The 26,544-nt window shown below is 39.0% G+C and overlaps 1 protein-coding gene and 1 pseudogene across 1 annotated transcript in view; both read right to left on the bottom strand.

Moving 5' to 3' along the window:
* ZNF879 (zinc finger protein 879) overlaps positions 1–14,603 on the bottom strand; it is a 57,649-nt gene extending 43,046 nt beyond the window's left edge. Inside the window, 5 exon segments of the mRNA XM_067732548.1 lie at positions 4,269–5,716; positions 9,817–9,912; positions 10,367–10,493; positions 13,321–13,387; positions 14,465–14,603. Coding sequence (XP_067588649.1) covers positions 4,269–5,716; positions 9,817–9,912; positions 10,367–10,493; positions 13,321–13,353 — 1,704 coding nt within the window. The 5' untranslated portion in view covers positions 13,354–13,387; positions 14,465–14,603.
* A 5,018-nt stretch (positions 14,604–19,621) lies between these two features.
* LOC137221031 (transmembrane emp24 domain-containing protein 2 pseudogene) lies at positions 19,622–26,223 on the bottom strand (annotated as a pseudogene).
* Between the last annotated feature and the right edge of the window lie 321 nt (positions 26,224–26,544).

The following is a 26,544-nucleotide window of genomic DNA, read 5'->3' as shown; positions in this document are numbered from 1 at the left end:
GGGTATCAAGCCCAGTCGTGCCTTTAGCCCCAGCTGCCACTTGAACGCAAACACATTAGACACTCTAAGTAAGAATTGCCCAGCTGAGCCCAAACGTGGAACCAAGACAGATATTAATAACTTGTTTTTTAAGCCAGTAAATTTTGGGGAGAGTTGTTACACAGTAGTGGATAATGTGGACCATGAACAACAAAATGGAGTTACTTATGTCAAAGGGATCTAAAATGGAGCCAGGAGGCCACTAAGGAAGTAGAACTTACACACATTCACCCCCGGATGCAATATAAACTTTTGACACAGCCATCCTGAGACCATCTGGAACTTATTTTTTTTATGGAACTTGTTTTCTTTTCTCCCTCGAGACCACAGCTTAGCAACCAATCTGCTGTCCCCAAGTGACTGAATGCCACCAATCGTAGTTCTCTAAAAATAACGTGTATATAATGTTACTGGGATGTTTTTGTCTGTTGCTTTTATAAACCCTAGCCATTTTTTATTTCCCTCCGAACATATTTGAGTGGCTGCTAGAATCTATGCCTCTCGAGTTGCAATTCTTAGGACCTCAAACAAACTCTTTTTTCTTATTTGCAGTCTTCTGCATTTTGGGGGTTAACAATAACTAAAACACTGTCTCATCCAATCACTTGCTGTTTTTATGATCTTCACCACATGTACATATCACTTAGTATAAACTTAATTTTGCAAAAAATGATATACCACATGTAGCTTCCTATGACTTTAGAATTCAGCATGTTTTACAATTCATCAAAGTTTTGTATATAGCTTTGGTTCATCAATTTTCATTGCTGTTTACCGTGTTAATACTCTAAAGTGTATCCATTCTCCTACTAATGGACATTCAGAAGACTACTTCCAAATATTTGCTATTATGATCAGTATGTCTTTACACATAATTCTTGGTGCTCATCTGCAAACATTTATGTAGCATGTATAGGTGCCTGTGTATTACAACAAGCAGGTGTTCAACTTTGCAAGATGTCATGACCTGTATCAATTTATACTCCCACTAGTAGAGTATGAATGCCAGTTATTCCACATACATTCCAAAACTCAGTATTGTCATACATCTTATATTTGCTCATGTGTACTTTAAAATCATGCCTGTGGTCCTAATCTACATTTTTAAACTAATGAAGTTAAGCATCTTTTCATGTTTTTGGAAATTTGTATTTCCTCTTCTATGAAATAAGTAGTCATGTATTCAGATCACTTTTTTCTATTAAGTTTTTCTTTTTTGTTGTTGTTCTTTCTTTATTTATTTTTTACTATTTATTTGGTTGTGCCGGGTCTTAGCTGTGGCAGGCAGGCTCCGTAGTTGCAACTCACCAGCTCCCTAGTTGAAGCATGCATGTGGGATCTAGTTCCCTGAACAGGGATTGAACCCAGGTCCCCTGCATTGGGAGTGCGGAGTCTTATCCACTGTGCCACCAGGGAAGTCCCAAGTTTTTCTTTTTAATTAATCCATACAAATTATTCAAAATTTCCAGAAAACATATTGGGCATGCTGTGGAAAGATTTCCTTCTGTTTTGTGTCTTGATTTTTCATTTCCTTTTTGGTATATTTTGATAAGCATAAGTTCCTTATTTCAATGTGAGCAAATAATATAAATATTTTATATACCTTATTTGTATCCTGTTTAAAAAAATCCTTCCCTATCTTGAGGTCATAAAGTTATTCCTTACATATTCTTCCAAAATCATATAACTCTTGATATGGTGAGGGTAGGCATCCATTTTTTTTTTGTATGTGCATGAACCATTTCTGCTTCTTAGAACCATTATTGGGTAGTTCATTCTTTCCCCATACTCATCATGTCATGAATACTTCTAACCTTTTATTATTTTTTTCAGCAGGTTTTTTGTTAAATACCTTTTTATCTGGTTAGAAAGTTCCTTTCTACTGCTGCTCGGCTAAAAGTTTTTATCATGAGTAGGTACTGAGTATTTTGGGTTTTTTCCTACATGTATTGAGATGAACATATGGACTTCTGTTAATATTAAGGTAGTGCACAGCATCTGTAAGTTTCCTAATGTTAAAATAACCCATGCATTCCCATGAAAATTCTGTATTTATCATGTGTTATCTATGTTTAGGTACTTTGGTTTACATTTGCTAATGCTTTGTTTGGATTTTTACATTTCTGTTGATAGATGATTTGGCCTGCAATTTTTCTGTCTTGTATTTTCCTTGTCTGATTTTGGTACTGGGTTATATTAGAATCATCTGAAAGATCCTGCAAAAGACTTAATCTGTTACACTCAAGTTTGATAGACCTCGCCTTAAAAATAACTAGGCTTAATATTTTGTGTGATTTTATTTAATTTTTTGATGATTTTAGGACTATTGATACTTAGGGAATGCTATGCTCTGAAAGTTTGTGTCCCCTCAAAATTCATGTTGAAATTCAACTCCAAAGGTGATGGTATTAGGAAGTGGGGCATTGGGTGATGATGATCATGAGGGTACCTCCCTCATGAATAGATCAATGACCTTATAAAAGAGGTCCCTGACAGCTCCCTCACCATGTGAGGACACAGTGAGAAGTCACCAGACATGAACCAGGAAGAGGGTTAACCACAATACAGCCATGCTGGTGCCTTGATCTTGGACTCCCCAGCCATAATCGTGAGAAATAAATTTCTGTTGTTTATAAGCTACCCAGTCTCTGGTATTTTGGTATAGCACTCCAAACTAAGATAGGGAATTTATGTGTTTCCTAGGAATTTTCCTCAGGTAATTAGAGAATTTAAAAGAATGGTTGTTGGGAAAGAGACATTGCAGGTAGAGTACTAAATGACCCAGAAGAGTTTGTTCCTCACAAGTCTGAAACAATGAGACTGATTAGTCTGAGGCAAAGCTGAATTCACTGATTTTTGCTTTGCTAAATCTCCATCCAAAATAATAACATTTTGGAGTTTTTGTTTTGTTTTGTTTTAGCACCTCGGCAAATAGAAAAAAAACTAACAGTTTTTAAAATGAAATGAGTATTCCTGTCCTTAACTGCTTGTCTACTCCTGATAAAATTGGCAAAACTGGATGTTAACCTCTGAACTTCTGTGAAGCTCAACAATTTTAGTATGACTTGTTTTTAGCTTGCTCAAATTATTGTTCACATTTTAGAAATGCTTTACTGGGATAAATAACTTGTTAAAACACATAGCCCATTTTTTGGAGGAAAAAGCATCTGAACTTAGAGCCTGAATTTTTGTCTAGTGGCCCTCAGAGTGTGCGAGGGAGAGAGCATCACGTGATGGAGGTGAAGGTAGAATGTAAGAGTGAAAGTTATCTTGTTCACTTGACCTCCTAGGAGGACAACCCAAGTTCCATGTTGTTCCTGGGCCTTACTGGTGGCTGGTAACCAGAGAACTCAAGGAAGCAGGTACAACCTGGGGGCCAAGAGTCGTACTCCCTATGGCTACATTGCAAGATGATTTTTAACAACATTTATCAGTAAATTAACTTGCAAAAGCAGTTATCTAAACAACCTCTAATTCTCAGCTTAATACAGCAAAGGTAATCAACTTATGAGAAAAACAAGTGAAATATCATGCCTTCCGTGATTTGAAATCATGTGACTTTAGATCTGATTCAGAGTTTGGAATAGTTGGGGAGAAAACTCAAAGGACTTATACCTGCAGTTTACAGAGTGATTTTACTTTCAGGTGAATGGCTTAGGAAGCAGGGGAGAAATAACTCAAAAGTTTTAACAACCACCAAGTACAGAAGTTGCTTTTAAACTCTTACAAAAACAAATTTTAGTGACAGTGAGGTAGCTCCAGGTCACCTGCTTACATTTCCTCTCCAATACATTCTTCTTAGTACAACTGGTTTGCGTAACACTCAAATGCAGTTTCAAAAAAATAGAATACTAGATTAATCTGAAGTCTGGATTTTATGGCTGCACTTTTCCATAAATCAACATGCTTCCCAGTGATGCCTGTGAAAGCAGGTGGCTGTTATCATACATCACTAGAAAGAAAATAAAATATTAACCCTTTGACCTGACAAATTTTCTATTTTATAGTCAGTAATAACTTAAGAATATATGAAAACAACATCTTATAGAAGCTTTCCTAATATTCCTAAGGTTATCCTGCATCATAAAGTTTCTGATGTTTGATGAGGTCTAAATTCTGAAGTTTAATTCACAATTAACTAATCTTCATGATTTTCTCCCCAAGATGAATTCTTTGATATTTCATGTGGAATTAACTTCAGTTGGAAGGTTTTTCCCCATGCATTTAACTTATAGTTTTTCTCCAGTATGAGTCCTCTGATGATTTGTAAGGGATGAGCTCTGACTGAAAGCTTTCCCACATTCTTTACATTTATAAGGCTTTTCTCCTGTATGAATTCTCGTATGTGTCATAAGGGATGAACTCTGTCTAAAGGCTTTCCCACATACTTTACAGTTATACGGTTTCTCTCCAGTATGAATTCTCTGGTGCTGAATGAGAGCTGAGCTTTGGTTGAAGGCTTTTTCACAGTCATTACATTTATAAGGTTTCTCTCCAGTATGAATTTTTCGATGAGTATTAACTGCTGAGTGGGAACTGAAGGCCTTTCCACATTCCTTACAGTTATATGGTTTCTCTCCAGTATGGATTCTGTTGTGTATATTAAGCCGTGAAATCCAGGAGAAAGCTTTCCCACATTCATTACATTTGTAAGGTTTTTCTCCAGTATGAATTCTTTGATGTTGTATAAGAGCTGAGCTTTGGCTGAAGGCTTTCCCACATTCTTTACAGGCATAAGGTTTCTCACCAGTGTGAATTCTCTGATGTATAATAAGAGCTGAGTGGTAACTAAATACTTTTCCACACTCATTACAATTAAAGGGTTTCTCTCCAGTATGAATTCTATGGTGTCTACTTAGCCGCGATATTGAAGTAAAGGCTTTCCCACACTGACTACATTCATACGGTTTCTCTCCAGTATGAATTCTATGATGCTGAATGAGAGATGAGCACTGGCTAAAGGCTCTCCCACATTCATTACACTTATAGGGCTTTTCTCCAGTATGAATTCGCTGGTGATTATTAAGGGATGAACTACCTTTAAATGTTTTTCCACATTCATTACATTTATAGGGTCTCTCTCCAGTATGCATTCTCTGATGTCCAATGAGAGATGTAGTGAAACTGAAGGCTTTTCCACATTCACTACATATATAAGGCTTCTCTCCAGTATGAACTCTCAGGTGCTGAGTTAGAGATGAGCTTTGGCTAAAAGCTTTCCTACATTCCTTACATTTATAGAGCTTCTCTCCAGTATGGATTCTCTGATGTTTACTCAGAGAAGAACTGTGGAGGAAGATTTTCCCGCAGATACTACACTTGTAACACTTACGCACTGTGTTGATTCCCAGCTGTTTAAATAGAATTGAATACTGCTGTGAACAGGGTTTCCTTCCTCTGGAAACAATTCTGGGTTTTCTAATAAGTGATAATTTTAGATCAAGATTTTTCCCAAGGTCAATACCTGTAAAGCTCTTCTCCTTCATACAGGTTTTCTTGATGGTAACTAAGACTCCCCTCAAAGGTCTGTTCTTTTTGCCTTGCTGATTCTCTAGTTTTTCCTCATTTATGTAAATTTCTCCCAACTTGAAGTCAAAAGGACCATCACCTATGAGTTGATTCATTACTTCCTGATTTTCTTCTTCAGAAACTGTGGTTTCAAACAAGCTGTCCCATCCTAAAATAAATGAAACATGTAAGTCTCTGTTGCACTGAGAATAAAGAAAAATGACATCAACATATACAAGGATGGCTAACAAATGTATCCTGGGAGTCCTTAGAAAAGGATGAAAAAAGAAGAGCAAGAGAAACAAGCAGGATGGAAGATGTGCCTGGGTGGGAAAGGGTCTGAAGAAACCTATGTGTGGGTGGGCTGAGTAACTGAGAGGGCAGCTCTTCCAGTAGAGCCAGGCCTGATCTAGTAACAAAGCAGAGGTCAGCAGGGTATACAGCATTTCTGTGTACAGTAGGTTGTACTGTTATTCAGCTTCATCTCCCAGGTCAGCCACCAGTGTACTCAAGCCAAATCCAAGAGAAAACTGCAGAGGGGCTATAAACAAAAAGTGGAAGAAGCACTGCCCTTAAAAGGCTCTTTGAAACACCAGACCTCAGCTACTGAAGTTCTGGGACTCATTTGAGTGCTGTGCATAATGTTGTAATGAACTTCACTGACTCACTCAGACAATATCTACTGAGTATCCACTGTGTATTACCATGCAAAGGTCAAGACTCAGGGTTACGGGGAACATGCCAGATAAGAGTCCAATTTTCACAAGGTTTACATTCTAGTAGCCAACACTGACAATAACCAAGTAACCAAATAAAGTATTGGGAGTAATGAGAACTGTAAGAAAATATACAAAAACAAGGCAATGTGTAGTATGAGTGAACAACCTGATATTTTAAACTGGGTGGTGAGGAAATAAAATTAAACATGAGATCTAAATAACACACAAGAGCTGGCCATGAAAAAACATGGGTATAAAGATGATTCCACCTAGAAAGAAGAGCCATTACAAATGCACTAAGGCAGGAGTACGCTTCGTGTGTTTGCAGATAAAGAACAAGTGTGGCCTAGGCAAGAGGGAACTAGGGGAGAGTGCTACAATGGGAGGAAATGAGGTGGGCAGGGGCCACATCATGTGGCATCTTGTAAGATATAAGAATGTGTTTGGAATTTCTTCTAAGGATCACTGGGGGATGGTTGTGTGACAAATGGGCTGTAATTGGGGGCAGAGGAAAACAGAACAAAGACAGGTATAGAGCAGCCAATTAGGAGGCTGCCACAGTCTTCCTGGAGGAAGGTGATGGCAGTCTGCACTGGCATGGTAGCAGAATCAGGCACACTGAGATATTTTAAAGGCAGAGATGACAGGTATGTTCACCTGTGAATAGGGGGTACAGAGTAAGTGAGAAGACTCAAGAATGATGGCTTTTGGCTTGGGGAACTCAATGGAGATGGGTGCCATATAGGAAATACTGCGAGAAGACTACGTTTTTGAAAATGATTTTCTGTCTACCTTTTTGATCACTTAGGATACAGTGCAAGAAATGGGATCACTGATTCAAAAGGAATGAATGTACCCTATGAAAGAGCTTTCATTTTCTTAACTAAAAAGGAAATATATAATCATTGTAAGAAAAATTAAGAAAATACAGAAAACTATAAAAATGAAAATACAGTTCACCCATAAACACCTCATGCAAATATAATCACTGCTATGTGTGGAATTCAGCTCACCAAAATTTTTCTGTATATAAAGAAAACATTTTTACCTAAAAAATTAAAGTGGTTAAAACTTCCCCCTCCCCCACTTCACTTAAAAAAAAATCATGAACTCTCTCCATGTCCATAAATGTAGGCTGACATCATCGTTTTGATGGCTGCATAATATTCCAGTACATGAATATATCATATTTAATAAATCTCCTTTGGAGTCATTTAGCTTTAGTTACTCCTAGTAATGCCTCATGTTATAACAAACATTCTTTTACACTATCTTTGCAACTTTGCACAATTATGGAATTATTTTCTTAAGATAAATTTCTAAGCCTGGGATTGATTTTAATAAAGCCAGAAAGACTTCCAATCAAAATCCCACTAAAGATATTGCTTATTGCTCAGAACAGTAGCAAAACACTGGATGTGTATTTCTTAACCTTTGGTAATATTCCCTATTAAAGAGAAAAATGGTATCTCATTCCTTTAGTTTGAATTTCATTGATTTATAATGAAGTTGAGTAGTTTTTCAAGAAATCTTTTTAATCATAATGCTCATGCCTTTGTGCTATAATTATTCAGACCTTCTTCCCCTTATATTTACTTTTGTATTCCATAGCCATGACAGCAATATTAATAGGGAAAAATGGGAAACTAAAATTTCCAAAAGGAAGATTGTTTAATAAAATATGGCTTAACAATACACTAGAGTTCTTTCAATGAAGTAGACCTCTATTCAATGATGGCTAAATAATTGAATGACATTCATAATTAAAAACAAATTCAAGAACAATATGTATAATCAATCTGTTTCTCTGCGTGCATGTGTCTTTCTCTCTCATGTACAAATACACTCAAACAAATATTCACAGTCTGAAAAGATAAATAGTAAAATATTAACAATGGCTCAGCACAGTTGGTAAAATGTCAAGTGAATCTCCTTTTTTTACTCCTCTTTTTTTACAATAGCATGCACACCTTAAACAAATTTAAAATAATTAATTTTTTTTAATGCTTGCAAAAGAAGAACACAGTCAATTTGAAACTAATGATTTCTTTGCCAACTAGAAAGCTCACAGCCAAATTTGAAACTCATCCTTGGCTACCATCCTGGTTCTTATAATAAATACATTTATTTTCTACAGTTCTGATTGAATTTCTATTTTATTATATTGTTATTCTTACAGTGAGGCTTCTCCAATTGTCCATGGTATATGGCAGAATATATTTTAGTATGTGGTAGAAAAAAGATCCCTGAACTGAAAAAAGACTTGGGTCTTCAAAGCAAAGGGCCCCGTGAATGCCAAATAATATTAAAAACAAAAACAAAAAAGTCAAACCTCCTTGATATAACTTAATGAAACTTCTGAATTCCAAAGACAAAGAGGATATCTTATAATATTCTAGACAGAAGACAAAAAAGGGGGGAAATGTTTTCTATACAGGAAACAGAGGGGAAAAAAACTCCAGAGGACTTTTAATCAATAATACTCAGTGCCCCAACACAGTGGAGCAAAGTCTGAACAATTCTTGGGAATAAAAACTGATGCCAGAACTCTAGATACCAAACATAATTCCCACAGGAGAGGTAAAAGAATTGATATTAGACATGCACAAATACAGTACACATGAACCTTTCTGAAAACATTACTCAGTAAATATTCTAGTCAGACCAAAGGAAAAAATCTGAAGACAGAGTTCATGAATAGAAACACAAGACTGAACTGACATAGAAAGGCTATCTCTTGCTATCAAGAGAAATAAATTCTGGACAAGCAGCAAAACTCAAAAAGCGAGCCATCCTCTGGTGTCAGAAACAAAGACAATATTCAAAGTAGAACAGAAAGCAAGAGCTTATGATTCAGCAACGCACAGGGATTTTAGAGATTGAGAGATATGTCCTAGAAGCCAGGGTCTGGAACATATTAGTTTAAAATTTTTCACACAAAAGAATTAGGAAAAAGGCATGTTGAACATCTGCAAACCTTCTGCCTGAATTCAGTAATTGTTACCACTCTGCTAACCTTGCTTTCTCTCTCTTGCATAGTACAAAATATACATGCATCTTTTTGTTTGTTTTTTCTTTTTTTGTATTTTTTTTAGCTGAAACATGTGTAAAAAGTTACAGATAAGTCAAAGCAAAAACCCAAGATGGGACAACGAGAAATGCACTGTAGTGATAAAAGGTTTGTTCAGACCATAAAAAGAAAATAATTTAAGAAAATAGTCAATCCAGTAAAAGCAAGGAAAAAGGGGGAAGATATGAATCACAAACCTTTACACATTACATACTGCATTACATATTCTGCATTCAAATTACAAAGGACATATGACAAAAATGCAACCCATATTGGAAGAATTCAACTCTCCCTCTGAACCTGCTGTACGAAGTACTCAAAAAGGTCAAGTGAGGATATGCCCTTCCCAGCATTTCTCACCTGGCCTGGTACATCAAGGAGGGCCTTCATCAATATCTCCTGCGTGCAGCCTCCTCACTGATCAGCAAAGCCCAAGCAGTCAGAAAATGCTATACCCATTTCCCAATTACTGTCACTCACCTAGACATGTGCTTTGAGAAACTCCATTTTCCACCATCCAGGGGTCTTCCCCTTGCTCTAACTGGAGGATAACTTTTGGTTTGGAAAACAGAATCCCTGTTCATGAGCAAGAAAGAGAATGAATCCATGGTGCAGACGTGAGTGGCCAGTCTGACACTCAGATCCAGCCCCAGAGTCTGGGGCAGAGGGACAGTTGAGAGGAAAGAGATTTGTTCTGAGAAGGGTTTAAAATTGGGCTCCCAGAGGATGGCCAGGAGGTGGTCTCAGGAAGAAAGTTAGGGCTCTGGCTGTGCACTCCTCTAAGCTGGAACCTCCTGTGAGACCCAGAGGGACAGAGTTCAGGGGACAGAAGACAGGAAAAGCACAGAGAGGATGCCCATCACCAATTCTACCAAGCCAAGACTTGTCCCGGCGGCCAAGGGCAATAGCAACCGCTACTTTCTGAGTCCACCTGTGGGCTGAACCTGGCCATGCCGTCCAAGTGTCCTCCTTGGAGAGGGCACCAAGGTGCTCCCCCAGCAGATTCTACATCACAAGGAAAGGTCCTTACCCAGCGAGAACAGAGTGCTGTAGTTCTCCAACATCACCTCCTGGTACAAGGTTCTCTGCGCAGAGTCCAGATGCAACCACTCATCCCGGCTGAAGAACACAGCCACATCCCTGAATGTCACAGACTCCTGTAACAGAAACCCATTCTTGCTCACCCAGGGCCATACCCTCTGTGGGATGACTGGGCAGCAACACTGTCACCGCTCTAGGTTCTGAGCATTTCAGGCTGAATACTTCCTTACCACCCCTCAATTACTGATCACATATATATTTGTCACCTACCTACTGTCAGTGATGCACTGTGTCCCCAGAAAAATGAAACACAGCAGCCAAACAAGGTAAAGCACTTGAAATAATTAAATAAAATCAGAATGACGGAAACACTGAACTCTAGACATGGACATGTACTATCACCTAGACCAAACTCATTTTACAGGTGAGACATGAGGATTGGGTTTTAGAAGGTTTTAGAGCCTCCAATACACTCACTCAAGGAGGAATAGGTGTGCTTGGATTCTGTCATCACCGTGGGCCATCTGTGTCCCGGGCAAGAGGACACTGACAGTCACAATAAGGGAGGCTCGGAGAATGCCCCAAGCATGGCTTTCCCAGGAGCGGGCCCAGCGTGGTGAGCTGCACAATCTTTGAAGAGCCAGGTGAGAAGGCTGCAGTTGGGACTCTCTCTCCCCACCACATAAGTCTTTGTTCTACCTCTCTCTGATACCAAGCAGGACCCTGTGGGGCCCTCCTGTATACAAAGAGCCTTTCCATGTCCCCCATTTCTTGTTTGCAGAAAAAGGGTTTCAGCTTCCTAGACCTTCCTGAACACCAAAGAGCATATTCAAACAGTTGCTAATCAAGGAAGTGAGGGAATGCAGAAACAAAGGAACAGACAAACAAAGGAAACTGTTTCTGTTGTCAAGAAACAACAGTGCAGCCAAAAAGTAGGGTCCTGGTTCCTGCTCAAGCGACATACATAACAATGTATCTTTGAGTTCTTCTGCAGGAACTAAGGCCCCCATCCAGGTAGAGAATGTTACTTAAGGCTGAGCGCAAGAGTCCTGGACACTGCCCTGTTACCTCACCACCAACCAATCAGAAGAAAGTCACACACTCTGCAGCCCTCACCCCAAATTTTCCCTAAAAAAACTTATCCCCGAAAACAGTCAGGGAGTTCAAGTTTTTTTTAACACAAGCCATCCTTTCTCCGTGCTTGGCCCTGCAATAAACCTTTTCCACTCCAAACTCCGACGTTTTGGTTAGTTTTGCCTCACTGTGCATCAGGGACACGAACTTGCCTTCAGTAACATCTCCCGCTTCACTGCATCACAAGTCACCTCTTTTAAAGTAGTGGCCCCTTTCTTTTATTATTAAGAATCTTTTTTTTTAAGCAAATTAGGAATAAGCAAAAGAAAAAGGAATGTTAATCTAACTTTCTACCACTAGAAACAAGGTTTATTAACTTCTTGCTGTATGTTCTTTCAGACTTTTACATGATAATATGGCTCTAAGTTTAAACAAAAATAAAATGTTACACAGGTAACTTTATCCAACAACATTTTTTATTTGCTGCCCAGCATCTCACTGTATAGATTACTTATAGATTATTAGATGGTTTACTTAACTAATCTACTGGTGGGCATTAGGTAACTAAGCTACTCGTGGGCATTTAGGTTGTTTCCATTTTTGTAACCCTAAAAATTCTGGATTGAGCATCCCTGCACATCACAAAAAAGCGTGCAAAGCCTATTTCCTTAGGACACATTTCTAGAGGCAGAAATACTTCCACACTTTCTCTTTATCCCCAAAACCCAGAAAGGAGATCACAAGGCCAGGGATGTTCTCTGACTGATAAGGGCAAAAACAAAACTAAGAGGCTGTTGGAAATAAGTGAGAAGACTCCCACTCCAATCTCCATTTTCTTTCTGAATTTCTTTCTTCGTCCTTACCAAATGTATGTAAATCTTTTTAATAGCTAAATAAACCATCTGTCAGTCTCACAACTCAGGACTGTTTCCTCAAGGACCTTGCAACCATTTCTTTGAACGCGCCAACATTCCCAATTCCTGGGAGGAGATGGGCCTAACTTGTCACCTGACAAATTTCCAAATTGCGAAATTGGGTTATAGCACTTACCTATATAAGAATGAGTTTTCTGTCTTTGCACTCTCTTTAGTGGATTGCCTGTGATGCACATTACATTCTGGCTTAATGTTTATTCAATAATAAAAGTGTTTTCTTTCTCTTCTACCTTTGTGGAAAGGTTTCCTGGGTTGGGAAGAGATTATGTTTTTAATTATAGTTCCCCAAGTGAAAGGGCAAAGAAGGGAAAAAAATCACTGTGAACCAGATGCTTCCCACTTCAGGGAAGGCTCACTTCCCGAATCTGTCCCCGCAAACCACTGCCCAAATTGCGACTTCTTTTCCTTTCACCATCTGTACGAGCCTAATCCTGCTTGCATGTGCAAAATCGCACAATAGGAGGGAGTATTCCTGACCACACCTGCTGACTCAGAGGTCTTCTTTCTAGGATCTTCTTAGAAAATCACCTGGACCCTCACCAGGTATTACTGGAGTAGACTGGTTCTCAATACCTTGAGGATAGAGACCTTCCTCTTCGATTTCCTAGCATTATGGAAAGATCTGACTCCCCCATGTCTCTGCCCTCCCCAAGGCAAAACAGACCTGGATCCCACACAAAGCTCTGGGTGTGGCACTGGCATGGGGCCTGTGGGCCCATTCATTTCCTAGTCAACAAGCACTAACTGTTACATAGAAAATTCAAAATGAGACTGGCCCTGCAGCAAGGGAAACACCTTCTTTCTGAAGTTCCTCAACTACCAGGCCTTCTAGTCCCTCAATGGGCTTCATTACCGAGAAAAGCTCAGCAATGGATGAAGCATGTTCCCCACCTCTGAACCCAGAAGGTGGTTCAAGAAAGAAGCCTTCACATACCAGAGCCTGGGCTGGCAGCAATCTTGTGGCCATGTCTCCCTCCTGCTGCTCCTCTTGGAGAAGGCACCTGAAACGTTGAAAGAAACTGTGAGGTCTCTCCATCCTGTCTGCACTCCCGTCCTCATCAGGGTTAGGCTAGGTTAAGAAGTCTCCACACACTGAGCACCTTGCAGAAGGAAACCAGAAGGAACCTGGAAGCCTAGGCATTCCTGAGTGGGAAGGGCCCTGTGCTTGACCACCAAAACCAGGAGTGGGCAGTAAGAAGACTGCCAGTCACTGGGCCTGCTACCTTTCAGCCAGTGGTTTATGAATAAAGAGGAATCAAACTAAGGGCTTAGAACTATCTGATATGCATTAACAGTGTAAAGAGCAGTCACACCGGGCTCACAGAAATGGTTAATCATTGAGAAATGACATAAATATTCCACACACCTGCATTTAGGTACTTTGAGCTACAGTAATTATGATATAATAATTCTTCAAAAGTCATTTTAAGAATTGATGTCCTTTTCAGAAATAGTCAACCAAAAATTAGCTGTGTTTTTGGAAACTGTGTTTCCTTTCGAAGAAAGAGTTATCAATGCTCCTTAAACCTAAAAGGAAACATTACCTATCCACCTTCCCTACTCCAACACCCCCAAAAATACAAGACTTAGAAGAAATAGCTTCGTTGGCTAGAAATGAATTTAAAATTTAGAGAAAAGGGAAGTAACTTTGCAAGCGTACAAAATTACTCTAAACAAAAAAGTAAACAGTTAAATCACTTAGGATTCACTCTAGAACAATGTCAAAAAACAAGGTTGGCAAAAACGGATAAACAAAGTTTAAACTCTAGGGGGGAAAAAACCAACCAACGGAAAAAGGTGAAAACCGCCCCAGGGTTCACGAACCCTGAAAACAAGGCACAGCTTGCTGCAATCTCTTTTCGAGTGCCGTTTCTCCAGGAGCCTTGCCCCAGGCATAGGCCCAGCTGTCGGGCGGGGAGACCTCCCCGGGCAACGCCCCCTCCTCGAGCTGCGTTCACCTGCCAAGGCCGCCTGGGCTGGCACGCCCAGAGCTGGGGCTCGCGCCGCGGCTGGCCTTCTGTCCTGGCCCCGCCGTAGGAGGCGCACACCCCGGGCCCATTCTCACCGGCAGTCTGTACCTGGGCTCGCCAGGACGGGGACTCGAAGCTGCGGCCCTTACTGCAGGCAAGGGGAACACCTAGAGCAGGGATATTTGTTGTCGCCGCCGCCGCCAGGCCGCCGGACAAAAATGCGCGTGCGCAAAGGAGAACCGCAGAGCTTTTCCTTTCGAACTATACTTCCCAGACGTCTGCACTCTACGGCACTCTACGGGGTACGAGAAGGGCCAACAGTGGGAAGGCTAGAGTCTTGCTAGAAAAAGCAGTCTTGCTAGAAGGCAGAGGAAGTTGGAGCCTCTGCTGTAACCACATGTCCTCTCTCGCACCCTTTTTATTCATAATTATGATGACAATGATAGTAGGAGGGAAAGTGAATATGTAATAGAAAATGTGGACGACTAGACGTTTGCTGCTCCTTATTGGTTATTGAGAAAACTTAGAATCTAACAAATTTTTGAATTAAAAAAATTGTCTAAATTTTGTAGCCTATGATAAAAGATATATTTTTTAACTGACACACTGGGTAAAAACAAAAACATAGACCTAGTATTGCCCTTTTCATGACACTCATTACTTCTTTTAAAAGGGTTCCTTTAAATTGTAAAGCTTGTCTTCCAGTATTGACTGTACTTCCCTTCTTTACAACTGCATCCTCATTGTCTGGCACTGTACATACCACATTATACGTATTCAATAAGTGTTGAATGAATGCTTTTTAAAATATCCACCATTACGGTTTACAAAAACAGACCTAAAATCAAAGGGTACCTTAAGGTAGAAAATAAAGAGATGAATTAAGATATACCCGGAAAAATAATATGAAAAAGAAATCTGGGATCACAATGTTACAAAGACAAGTATATTTCAAAGTAAAAATAGTTAAGTTGGACAAAATAAGTTTGTTATGTATCGATAAAAGATAACAATACACATTACTTACCATTAGGGAAATGCAAATCAAAACCACAATGAGCTATCACTTTACACCCATTAGGATAGCTGCTATCAAAACAAACAAAGACAAAAACAAAATAATACAGAAAAAAACAAGTGTGGGTGAGGACTTGTTGAAATTGAATCCTTGTGAATTGCTGGTGACAATGTAAAATGGTGCAGCTGCTGTGGAAAATAGTAGGGCGTGTCGACTTTAAAAAATGCACAACGTGCAAGTTGTGAGTCAAGTTTTATTTGGGGCGAAATGAGGACTATAGCCTGGGAGATAGCATTTCAGATAGCTCTGAGAAACTGCTCCAAAGAGGTATTGGCGGAGGTCAGTATATTTGTGATTTTGGTGAAGGGGGAGTACATGCAATCAAGCACATATTTTTTTGCAGAAGGTTTCTGCTAGTCACGAGGAGCAATCATCACCATGAAGGTGCTTAGTGCTTTTCTAGATATTAGGAGATGCAAGAATTGGACTCATAAAATTGTCTCCTGAAAATATCTGACTATCTGAAGACATGTTCTGCCAGTTTTTCCCAGAGCACAGAGTGCCTCATTTCTGCTCTCCACCCTGAATTCCTTTCAGGGGGTGTTGAAAGTCAGCAGCTGCAGCAGCACATCTACCTTGTAGAGGTAGATGGCAAGTGCCAATGGCAAGTGCCAATTTGTAGTTGACAGGCGGTTCCTCAAAAAATTAAAAATAGAATTACCATTTAATCCAGCAATTCCACTTCTAGGTATATTCCCCAAAGAATTGAAAGCAAGGACTCAAGCAGGTATTTGTACACTAATGTTCACGGCAACATTATTCACAGTAGTCAAAAGGTAGAAACAACTGAAGTGTCAATGAATGGATGAATGGATAAACAAAATGTGGTCTATCCGTACAAGGAAGTATTATTCAGCCATAAAATGAAGGAAAATCCAATACATGCTACAACATGGATGAATCTTGAAGACATGCAAAGTAAAATAAGGCAGACACAAAAGGACAAAAATTCTATGATTCCACCTATGTGAGGTATCTAGAAGAGTCAGATTCATAGAAGGAAAGTAGAATAGTGGTTACCAATGGTTGAAGGAAGAGTGAAATGAGGATTTATTGTTTAATGGGTGCAGAGTTTCAGTTTGGGATAATGAAAATTTTCTGGAGGTGACTAGTGGTGATGATTGCACAACAATGTAAATATGCTTAATGCTATTAAGCTATATACTTAAAAATGATTAAAATGGTAAATTTTATGTTATATGTATTTTACCACAATAAAATATAAAATAAAATAACAATTATGAACCATTACTGGCAAGACAGCATTGAGATTTACAAAGTAAAAACAAGGTGGCAGACTGAATACACATAATTACCTCCTTTTTTTCTCTTCATATTCTTTAAAATAATAAAAACACATGTATAATTTGAAAAGTAATAAAAACCATACAACTCTAGAAAAATACCACTAGAACACCAGAAATTGATAATCTTGGAAGGCATGCAGCAGATATGTGCCCTGAGAGACAAAGGCCATCTAACAGAGCCATATGTCTCCTTGCATGGCCCTGCAATAAACCTTTTTCTGCTCCAAACTCCGACTTTTCTGTTTGTTTGGCACATGAACTTGTGTTGGGTAACAAAAGTATTTAAGATTATAGTTCCTAGAATAGCTCTGATGGAATTAATTACAAATATAATTCATTACAACATCAAAGAAAGTAAAATTTGTATGGATTACAAGGAAATGAAGTAAGTAAATTAATCAGTAAAACATTTGAGTCAAAATTAATGTTGAGGCATATTGTGAGGGTAATTAATCATGCAATTAAAACCCAAAATATTACAAAAGAGAGTGGCAAAGAGAATATGGTAGCAGGTTAGTGTTCTTGATTATTCAGGAGAATGACATAATTTCAGAAATAAGTTTTAAAAATCTTTAAATGTGTATGTTAAATATTCAATAGAACCCACTAAGCAAATCAATATATGAATATCTAACCAGCCACTGCATAATCTTTTTTTTTGTAGGTTCAAATCTTACTTATTTATTTATTTTTATAATTTTTATTGGAGTATAGTTGATTTACAATGTTGTGTTGTTTCAGGTGTACAACAAAGTGAATCAGCTATACACATACATATATCCACTCTTCTTTAGATTCTTTTCCCATATAGGTCATTACAGAGTATTGATTAGGGTTACCTGCGCTATACAGTAGGTCTTTATTAGTTATCTATTTTATAAATAGTAGTGTGTATATGTCAATCCCAGTCTCCTAATTTATCCATCTTCCCCTTCCCCATGGGAACTATACGTTTTTGTTTCACTTTGTTTTTGTTTTTAAAAAGAATTGTTTATTTACTGGACCTGGGGCAGATTAGATACACAACCAATTTTAAATTTACATCTTTTAACTCAATTTTGAAGTGTTTTCACACACACACGCACACAAATTTGCATGCAACAGTTGTCCTAAGGTAAAACACAGTCACCATAAACTGTTGCAAGTATTTTCACCCAAGGTTGAAAAATTGTTTATCCTGAACATGAAAAACTGTAACAGATTTAAATTAATTATATAAAACTTGTTACTTGTAGTTTTCCCCTTGCAAAGATCCAAAAAAAAAAAAATGTACAGGTAACTAATATACATCAGTCACAACATAATCCTGGATCATCCCCACACAAAAACTAGATGCTTCTTTAATTTTAACCCATCATCAGAGGCCAAGAGAAAGTCATTTTGTTTTATACGAAACAAAATTCACATATGCCAAAAATGAAAGACCCAAGAAAAACAAACACCCTAGTGCTGACAGTAATGCTCAGTACACTAATTAAACAGTGGCCAAAATGCCACTGATCAAAAATAAAATGGTGGCTGTATATCACTGCAAAGAAATCCAAGAGGCTTTTAACCCTTTGGCATCAGAAATCCAGATTTTTCCAATTATGTGAACGCATACCTCCTCCATGCTAAGAGTAGAGAAAGTGGATAGGCCATCATAGAAAGAAAAAGAACTACCGTTCACTGCAACACCCAGAGAATTGGCTTTAATAACAACTTCTTAAAAGGTTAGGCAGAAACCAAAAAATGGTTATTAGCTGCTTGTGTCAACAATTTTAAGTGGAGGTGATTGAGTTCTAAGGTTCAAAGTAAAACTTTAAAGGGGAAAAAGTTGTTGGTTTAAGTCTTATCTTTAAAGCAAAAACAAGATAGACAAAGTATAAAAGTACCAACCTGGTAGCATACTCTAGTCACAGAGCTCTGCCATTAGGCTGGATAGAAAATGTCAAGATTCAGATTGTTGTTTCTGATAAGGACTCAACAAAATGAATCTTTAATGACTTGAACTGCAGGATTAGGGATCCCAAGAATGCAGTCATTTTTAGTAAAGTACTATCAGTAAAGTACAATCCTGACCAGACTGCATTTTATTATAAAAACAAAGGAAAGAAGATATAATAAGGACTATGCACCTATATTCCACTTACAGTGCTTGAGTTCTGGAAGGACCTGTATAATGGAGGAAGAATTCAAATATGAAATCATGCCAATCACATGTCAAATTTCACTATGACTTTCCTAAAAAATGTTTCTCCCCAATATATATTAATCACAAAGAAACATAAGCTGTGAATGTACAGTTTAGAAAATAAAAACATAGAAACTAATGACATTATTATGACCAAGACGTTTGGTAAACAGCGAATTATGAGTTTGGGATCATTAGAAAAAGCCTTTATAAACAACCCTCTGGACTTCAAAAAAGTCTCTTCAGGAGTGGAAGGATGTGCTCTCAATCCCTCTTGTGAGAGCACCGGAATCACAACTGGCTGCTTGATAATCATCGACAGTGGGACACTGGAGCTCACCAGGGAAGATGCCCCACATCCAGAGACAGAGGAGAGACCGCAGTGTGATGGTGGGAGGGGTGCAATCACAGTAGGGTCGAGTCCCATAACTGCCGGGTGGGTGACTCACAGATTGCAGAACACTTGTACCACAGAAGTCCACGAAATAGAATGAAGTCTCTGAGCCCCACGTCAGGCTTCCCAACCTGGGGGTCCAGCAATGGGAGAAGGAATTCCTAGAGAATCAGACTTTGAAGGCTGCTGGGATTTGATTGCAGGACTTCGACAGGACTGGAGGAGGCAGGGACTCCATTCCTGGAGGGCACACACAGAGTCGTGTGTGCATCGGGACCCAGGAGGGGGAGCGGGGACACCAGGGGAGACTGAGTCAGGCCTGCCTGCTGGTGTTGGGGGGGTCTCCTGCAAAGACAGGGGGCAGGCGGCTGTGGCTCACCATGGAGACGGGGACACTGGCAGTGGGAGTTCTGGGAAGTGCAACATGGCGTGAGCCTTCAAAGAGACTGTCATTGGCCCCACAAAGGAGCCCCAATGGGCTCCAGTGTTGAGTTGCCTCAGGCCAAACAACCAACAGGGAGGGAACCCAGCCCCACCCATCAGCAGTCAAGTGGATTAAATTTTACTGAGCTCTGCCCACCACCAGTCCCTTCCATCAGGAAACTTACACAAGCCTCTTAGATAGCCTCATCCACCAGAGGGCAGACAGTAGAATCAAGGAGAACTACAATCCTGCAGCCTGTGGAACAAAAACCACATTCACAGAAAGATAGACAAGATGAAAAGGCAGAGGGCTTTGTACCAGATGAAGGAACAAGATGAAACCCCAGAAAAACAATTAAATGAAGTGGAGATAGGCAACCTTCCAGAAAAAGAATTCAAAATAATGACAGTGAAGATGATCCAGGACATTGGAAAAAGAATGGAGGCAAAGATCAAGAAGCTGCAAGAAATGTTTAACAAAGACCTAGAAGAATTAAAGAACAAACAAACAGAGATGAACAATACAATGACTGAAATGAAAACTGCACTAGAAGGAATCAATAGCAGAATAACTGAGGCAGAAGAATGGATAAGTGACCTGGAAGACAAAATGGTGGAATTCACTGCTGTGGAACAGAATAAAGAAAAAAGAAAGAAAAGAAATGAAGACCGCCTAAGAGACATCTGGGACAACATTAAAGGCAACAACATTTGCATTATAGGGGTCCCAGAAGGAGAAGAGAGAGAGATGGGACCAGAGGAAATATTTGAAGAGAATATAGCTGAAAACTTCCCTAACATGGGAAAGCAAATAGCCACCCAAGTCCAGGAAATGCAGCGAGTCCCATAGAAGGTAAACCCAAGGAGAAACACACTGAGACACAGAGTAATCAAATTGGCAAAAAATAAGACAAAGAAAAATGATTGAAAGCAGCAAGGGAAAAATGACAAATAACATACAAGGGAACTCCCATAAGGTTAACAGCTGATTTCTCAGCAGAAATTCTACAAGCCAGAAGGGAGTGGCATGATATACTTAAAGTGATGAAAGGGAAGAACCTAAAACCAAGATTACTCTACCCAGAAAGGATCTCATTCAGGTTTGATGGAGAAATCAAAAGCTTTACAGACAAACAAAAGGTAAGAGAAATCAGCACCACCAAAGCAGCTCTACAACAAATGCTAAAGGAATTTCTCTAAGTGAGAAACACAAGAGAAGAAAAGGATCTACAAAAACAAACCCAAAACAATTAAGACAATGGTCATAGGAACATACATATCAATAATTACCTTAAATGTGAATGGATCAAATGCTCCAACCAAAAGACACAGGAGTGCTGAATGGATACAAAAACAAGACCCATATATATGCTGTCTACAAGAGACCCACTTCAGACCTAGGGACACATAGACTGTAAGTGAGGGGATAGAAAAAGATATTCCATGCAAATGGAAATCAAAAGAAAGCTGGAGTAGCAATACTCATATCAGATAAAATAGACATTAAAATAAAGAATGTTACAAGAGACAAGGCAGGACACTACATAATGATCAAGGGATCAATCCAAGAAGAAGATATAACAATTATAAATATATATGCACCCAACATAGGAGCACCTCAATACATAAAGATACTACTAACAGCCGTAAAAGAAGAAATCGACAGTAACATAATAATAGTGGGAGCCTTTAACACCTCACTGACACCAATGGACAGATCATCCAAAGTGAAAATAAATAAGGAAACACAAGCTTTAAATGACACAATAGACCAGATAGATTTAATTGATATTTATAGGACATTCCATCCAAAAACAGCAAATTACACTTTCTTCTCAAGTGTGCATGGAACATTCTCCAGGATAGATCACATCTTGGGTAACAAATCAAGTCTCAGTAAATTTATAAAATTTAAATCATATCAAGTATCTTTTCTGACCACAAAGCTATGAGATTAGAAATCAGTTACAGGGAACAAAACATAAAAAACAGGGCTTCCCTGGTGGCGCAGCAGTTGAGAGTCTGCCTGCCGATGCAGGGGACATGGGTTCCTGCCCCAGTCCGGGAAGATCCCACATGCCACAGAGCGGCTGGGCCCGTGAGCCATGGCCGCTGAGCATGCGTGTCCGGAGCCTGTGCTCCGCAATGGGAGTAGGCCACAACAGTAAGAGGCCCGCGTACCGCAAGAAACAAAATCAACAACAACAACAAAAAAAACATAAAAAACACAAACAAATGGAGGCTAAACAATACGTTATCAAATAACCAAGAGATCACTGAAGAAATCAAAGAAGAAATAAAAAAATACATAGAGAGAAACGACAATGAAAACACGATGATCCAAAACCTACGGGATACAGCAAAAGCAGTTCTAAGAGGGAAGTTTATAGCTATACAAGCCTACCTCAAGAAACAAGAAAAATCACAAATAAACAATCTAACCTTACACCTAAAGGAGGTAGAGAAAGAGGAACAAACAAAACCCAAACTTAGTAGAAGGAAAGAAATCATAAAGATCAGAGCAGAAATAAATGAAATAGAAACAAAGAAAACAATAGCAAAGATCAATAAAACTAAAAGCTGGTTCTTTGAAGAGATTAACAAAATTGATAAACCATTAGCCAGACTCATCATGAAAAAGAGGGAGAGGACTCAAATCAATAAAATTAAAAAAAAGGAGAAGTTACAGCAGACACCTAAGAAATACAAAGCATCCTAGGAGACTATTACAAGCAACTCTATGCCAATAGAATGGACAACCTGGAAGAAATGGATAAATTCTTAGAAATGTATAACCTTCCAAGACTGAACCAGGAAGAAATAGAAAATATAAACAGACCAATCACAAGTAATGAAATTGAAACTGTGATTAAATATCTTCCAACAGGGCTTCCCTGGTGGCATAGTGCTTGAGAGTCCGCCTGCCGATGCAGAGGACATGGGTTCATGCCCCGGTCTGGGAGGGTCCCCCATGCCATGGAGTGGCTAGGCCCGTGAGCCATGGTTGCTGAGACTGTGCAACTGGAGCCTGTGCTCCGCAACGGGAGAGGCTCCAACAGTGAGAGGCCCGCGTACCGCAAAAAAAAAAAAAAAAAAATCTTCCAACAAACAAAAGTCCAGGACCAGATGGCTTCACAGGTGAATTCTATCAAACATTTAGAGAAGAGCTAACACCCATCCTTCTCAAACTCTTCCAAAAAATCGCAGAGGAAGGAACACTCCCAAACTCATTCTATGAGGCTGCCATCACCCTGATACCAAAACCAGACAAAGATACTACCAAAAAAGAAAATTACAGACCCATATCACTGATGAATATAGATGCAAAAATCCTCAACAAAATACTAGCAAACAGAATCCAACAACACATTAAAGGATCATACACCATGGTCAAGTGGGATTTATGCCAGGGATGCAAGGATTCTTCAATACATGCAAATCAATCAGTGTGATACACCATATTAACAAATTGAAGAAGAAAAACCATATGATCATCTCAATAGATACAGGAAAAGCTTTTGACAAAATTCAACACCCATTCATGATAAAAACTCTCCAGAAAGTAGGCAGAGAGGGAGCCTACCTCAACATAATAAAGGCCATATACAACAAACCCACAGCAAACATCATTCTCAATGGTGAAAAACTGAAAGCATTTCCTCTAGGATCAGGAACAAGACAAGGATATCCACTCTCACCACTATTATTCAACATAGTTTTGGAAGTTCTAGCCATGGCAGTCAGAGAAGAAAAAGAAATCCAAATTGGAAAATAAGTAAAACTTTCACTGTTTGCAGATGACATGATACTATACATAAAGAATCCTAAAGATGCCACCAGAAAACTACTAGAGCTAATCAGTGAATTTGGTAAAGTTGCAGGATACAAAATTAATGCACAGAAATCCCAGTCATTCCTATACACTAATGATGAAAAATCTGAAAAAGAAATTAAGGAAACACTCCCATTTACCATTGCAACAAAAAGAATAAAATACCTAGGAGTAAACCCACCTAGGGAGACAAAAGACCTGTATGCAGAAAACTATAAGACACTGATGAAAAAAATTAAAGATGATACCAGCAGATGGAGAGATATACCATGTTCTTTGATTGGAAGAATCAATATTGTGAAAATGACTATATTACCCAAAGCAATCTACAGATTCAATGCAATCCCTATCAAATTACCAATGGCATTTTTTTTTACAGAACTAGAACAAAAAATCTTAAAATTTGTATGGAGACAGAAAAGACCCCAAATAGCCAAAGCAGTCTTGAGGGAAAAAAACGGAGCTGGAGGAATCAGGCTCCCTGACTTCAGACTATCCTACAAAGCTACAGTAATTAAGACAATATGGTACTGGCACAAAAACAGAAACATAGATCAATGGAACAAGATAGAAAGTCCAGAGATAAACCCATGCACCTATGGTCAACTAATCTATGACAAAAGAGGCAAGGATATAAAATGGAGAAAAGACAGTCTCCTCAATAAGTGGTGCTGGTAAAACTGGACAGCTACATGTAAAAGAATGAAATTAGAACACTCCCTAACACCATATACAAAAATAAACTCAAAATGGATTATAGACCTAATTGTAAGACTGGACACTACAAAATTCTTACAGGAAAAGATAGGAAGAACACTCTTTGACATAAATCCCAGCAAGATCTTTTTTGATCCTCCTCCTAGAGTAAGTGAAATAAAAACAAAAATAAACAAATGGGACCAAATGAAACTTCAGAGCTTTTGCAGAGCAAAGGAAACCATAAACAAGACAAAAAGACAACCCTCAGAATGGGAGAAAATATTTGCAAATGAATCAATGGACAAAGCATTAACCTCCAAAATATATAAACAGCTCATGAAGCTCAATATTAAGAAAACAAACAACCCAATCCAAAAATGGGCAGAAGCCCAAAATAGACATTTCTCCAAAGAAGACATACAGATGGCCAAGAAGCACATGAAAAGCTGCTCAACATCACTAATTATTAGAGAAATGCAAATAAAACTACAATGAGGTATCACCTCACACCAGTTAGAATGGGCATCATCAGAAAATCTACAAACAACAAATGTTGGAGAGGGTGTGGAGAAAAGGGAACCCTCTTGCACTGTTGGTGGGAATTTAAATTGATACAGCCACTATGGAGAACAGTATGGAGGTTCCTTAAAAAGCTAAAAATAGAATTACCATATTTTTCAGCAATCCCACTACTGGGAATATACCCAGAGAAAACCATAATTTAAAAAGACACATGCACCTCAATGTTCATTGCAGCACTATTTACAAGTGCCAGGTCATGGAAGCAACCTAAATGCCCATCAACAGACGAATGGATAAAGAAGTTGTGGTACTTATATACAATGGAATATTACTCAGCCATAAAAAGGAACAAAATTGGGTCACTTGTTGAGAAGTGGTTGAATCTAGAGACTGTCATACAGAGTGAAATAAGTCAGAAAGAGAAAAACAAATATTGTATATTAACGCATGCATGTGGAACCTAGAAAAATGGTACAGATGAACTGGTTTGCAGGGCAGAAATTGAGACACAGATGTAGGGAACAAACGTATGGACACTAAGTGGGGAAATCCACGGTGGGGTGGGGTTGGTGGGGTGATGAATTGGACGATTGGGATTGACATGTATACACTGATGTGTATAAAATTGATGACTAATAAGAACCTGCTGTATAAAAAAAAATTAAATAAAATTCAAAAATTAAAAAAATATATTAGGACACACAAACTAGCAATACATAAAAATGGTAATAATATATGAACCATGTTGGGCTTTTCCAGAATACAGATAATTTTAACTCTAAAAATAATGTGATTCACCACATTAACAGATTAAAGAAGAAAATACACACAAACACACACACACACACACACACACAAAATCTCTTCAGGTAGTAGATCTGTCCCAATGTCATGGTAACTAGAACAAGAGCTTCAAAGAAGGACCAAAGGACCACTCTGCTGTTTGTTCTGCCATTGGTTGCTCTGTGTATTCTCTCCCGAACTTCCATGTATTCCTGTTCATGCTTTACAGCTGTCATCGCCACTGTGAGCTCATTAATCGTTTCTTCTAGCTTGTTCTGGTGAGCTTCTGTTTCCATGTTTTGTCCTTTGGGCGCCTCCTCAATATCAATGGTGAACATCACTATTTTTGGAGTCATGGTGGACATCCTATTGCTGAAACAAAACTTACATGTTCCATCCATGTGAGCAGCAAATGTGTATTTCCCACTGGACTCCCAGTCTTCTTTATAAATTCCTTTATTATCAGGCCCTGTAATCTCCATGTCAATGCCCAGGAAGATGCCCTCGGCCACCTCGAAGTTGAGGCCCATCTTGGTGCCTGAGGTGACCCACTAGAAGAAGCACTCCTCTGCATGCACGTCAATGCTGACGAAGTAGTCCAAGGCCATGGCCAGGATGGCAGCCAGGAGCACCAGCAGCTCAGCGAGTGTCACCATGGTGGGGCTGGGGCCAAAACCAGGACCGGGACTGTGGCCTCCAGAGCCGCCATCGCTGCCACCACCACCTCAGCCCATAAGTTTGTTTTCTACATCTGTGACTCTATTTCTGTTTGTAAATAAGTTCATTTTGTACCTTTTTTTTTTTTTTTAGATTCCACATATAGGCGATATCATACGATATTTGTCTTTCTCTGACTGACTTACTTCACTCAGTATGACAATCTCTAGGTCCATCCATGTTGCTGCAAATGGCATTATTTCATTCTTTTTTTTTTTATGGCTTAGTAATATATCACATTTTCTTTATCCATTCATCTG

Source organism: Pseudorca crassidens, chromosome 3 (assembly GCF_039906515.1).
Source record: "Pseudorca crassidens isolate mPseCra1 chromosome 3, mPseCra1.hap1, whole genome shotgun sequence".
Taxonomy (NCBI): domain Eukaryota; kingdom Metazoa; phylum Chordata; class Mammalia; order Artiodactyla; family Delphinidae; genus Pseudorca; species Pseudorca crassidens.
This window is presented reverse-complemented; position numbering and strand designations above follow the sequence as displayed.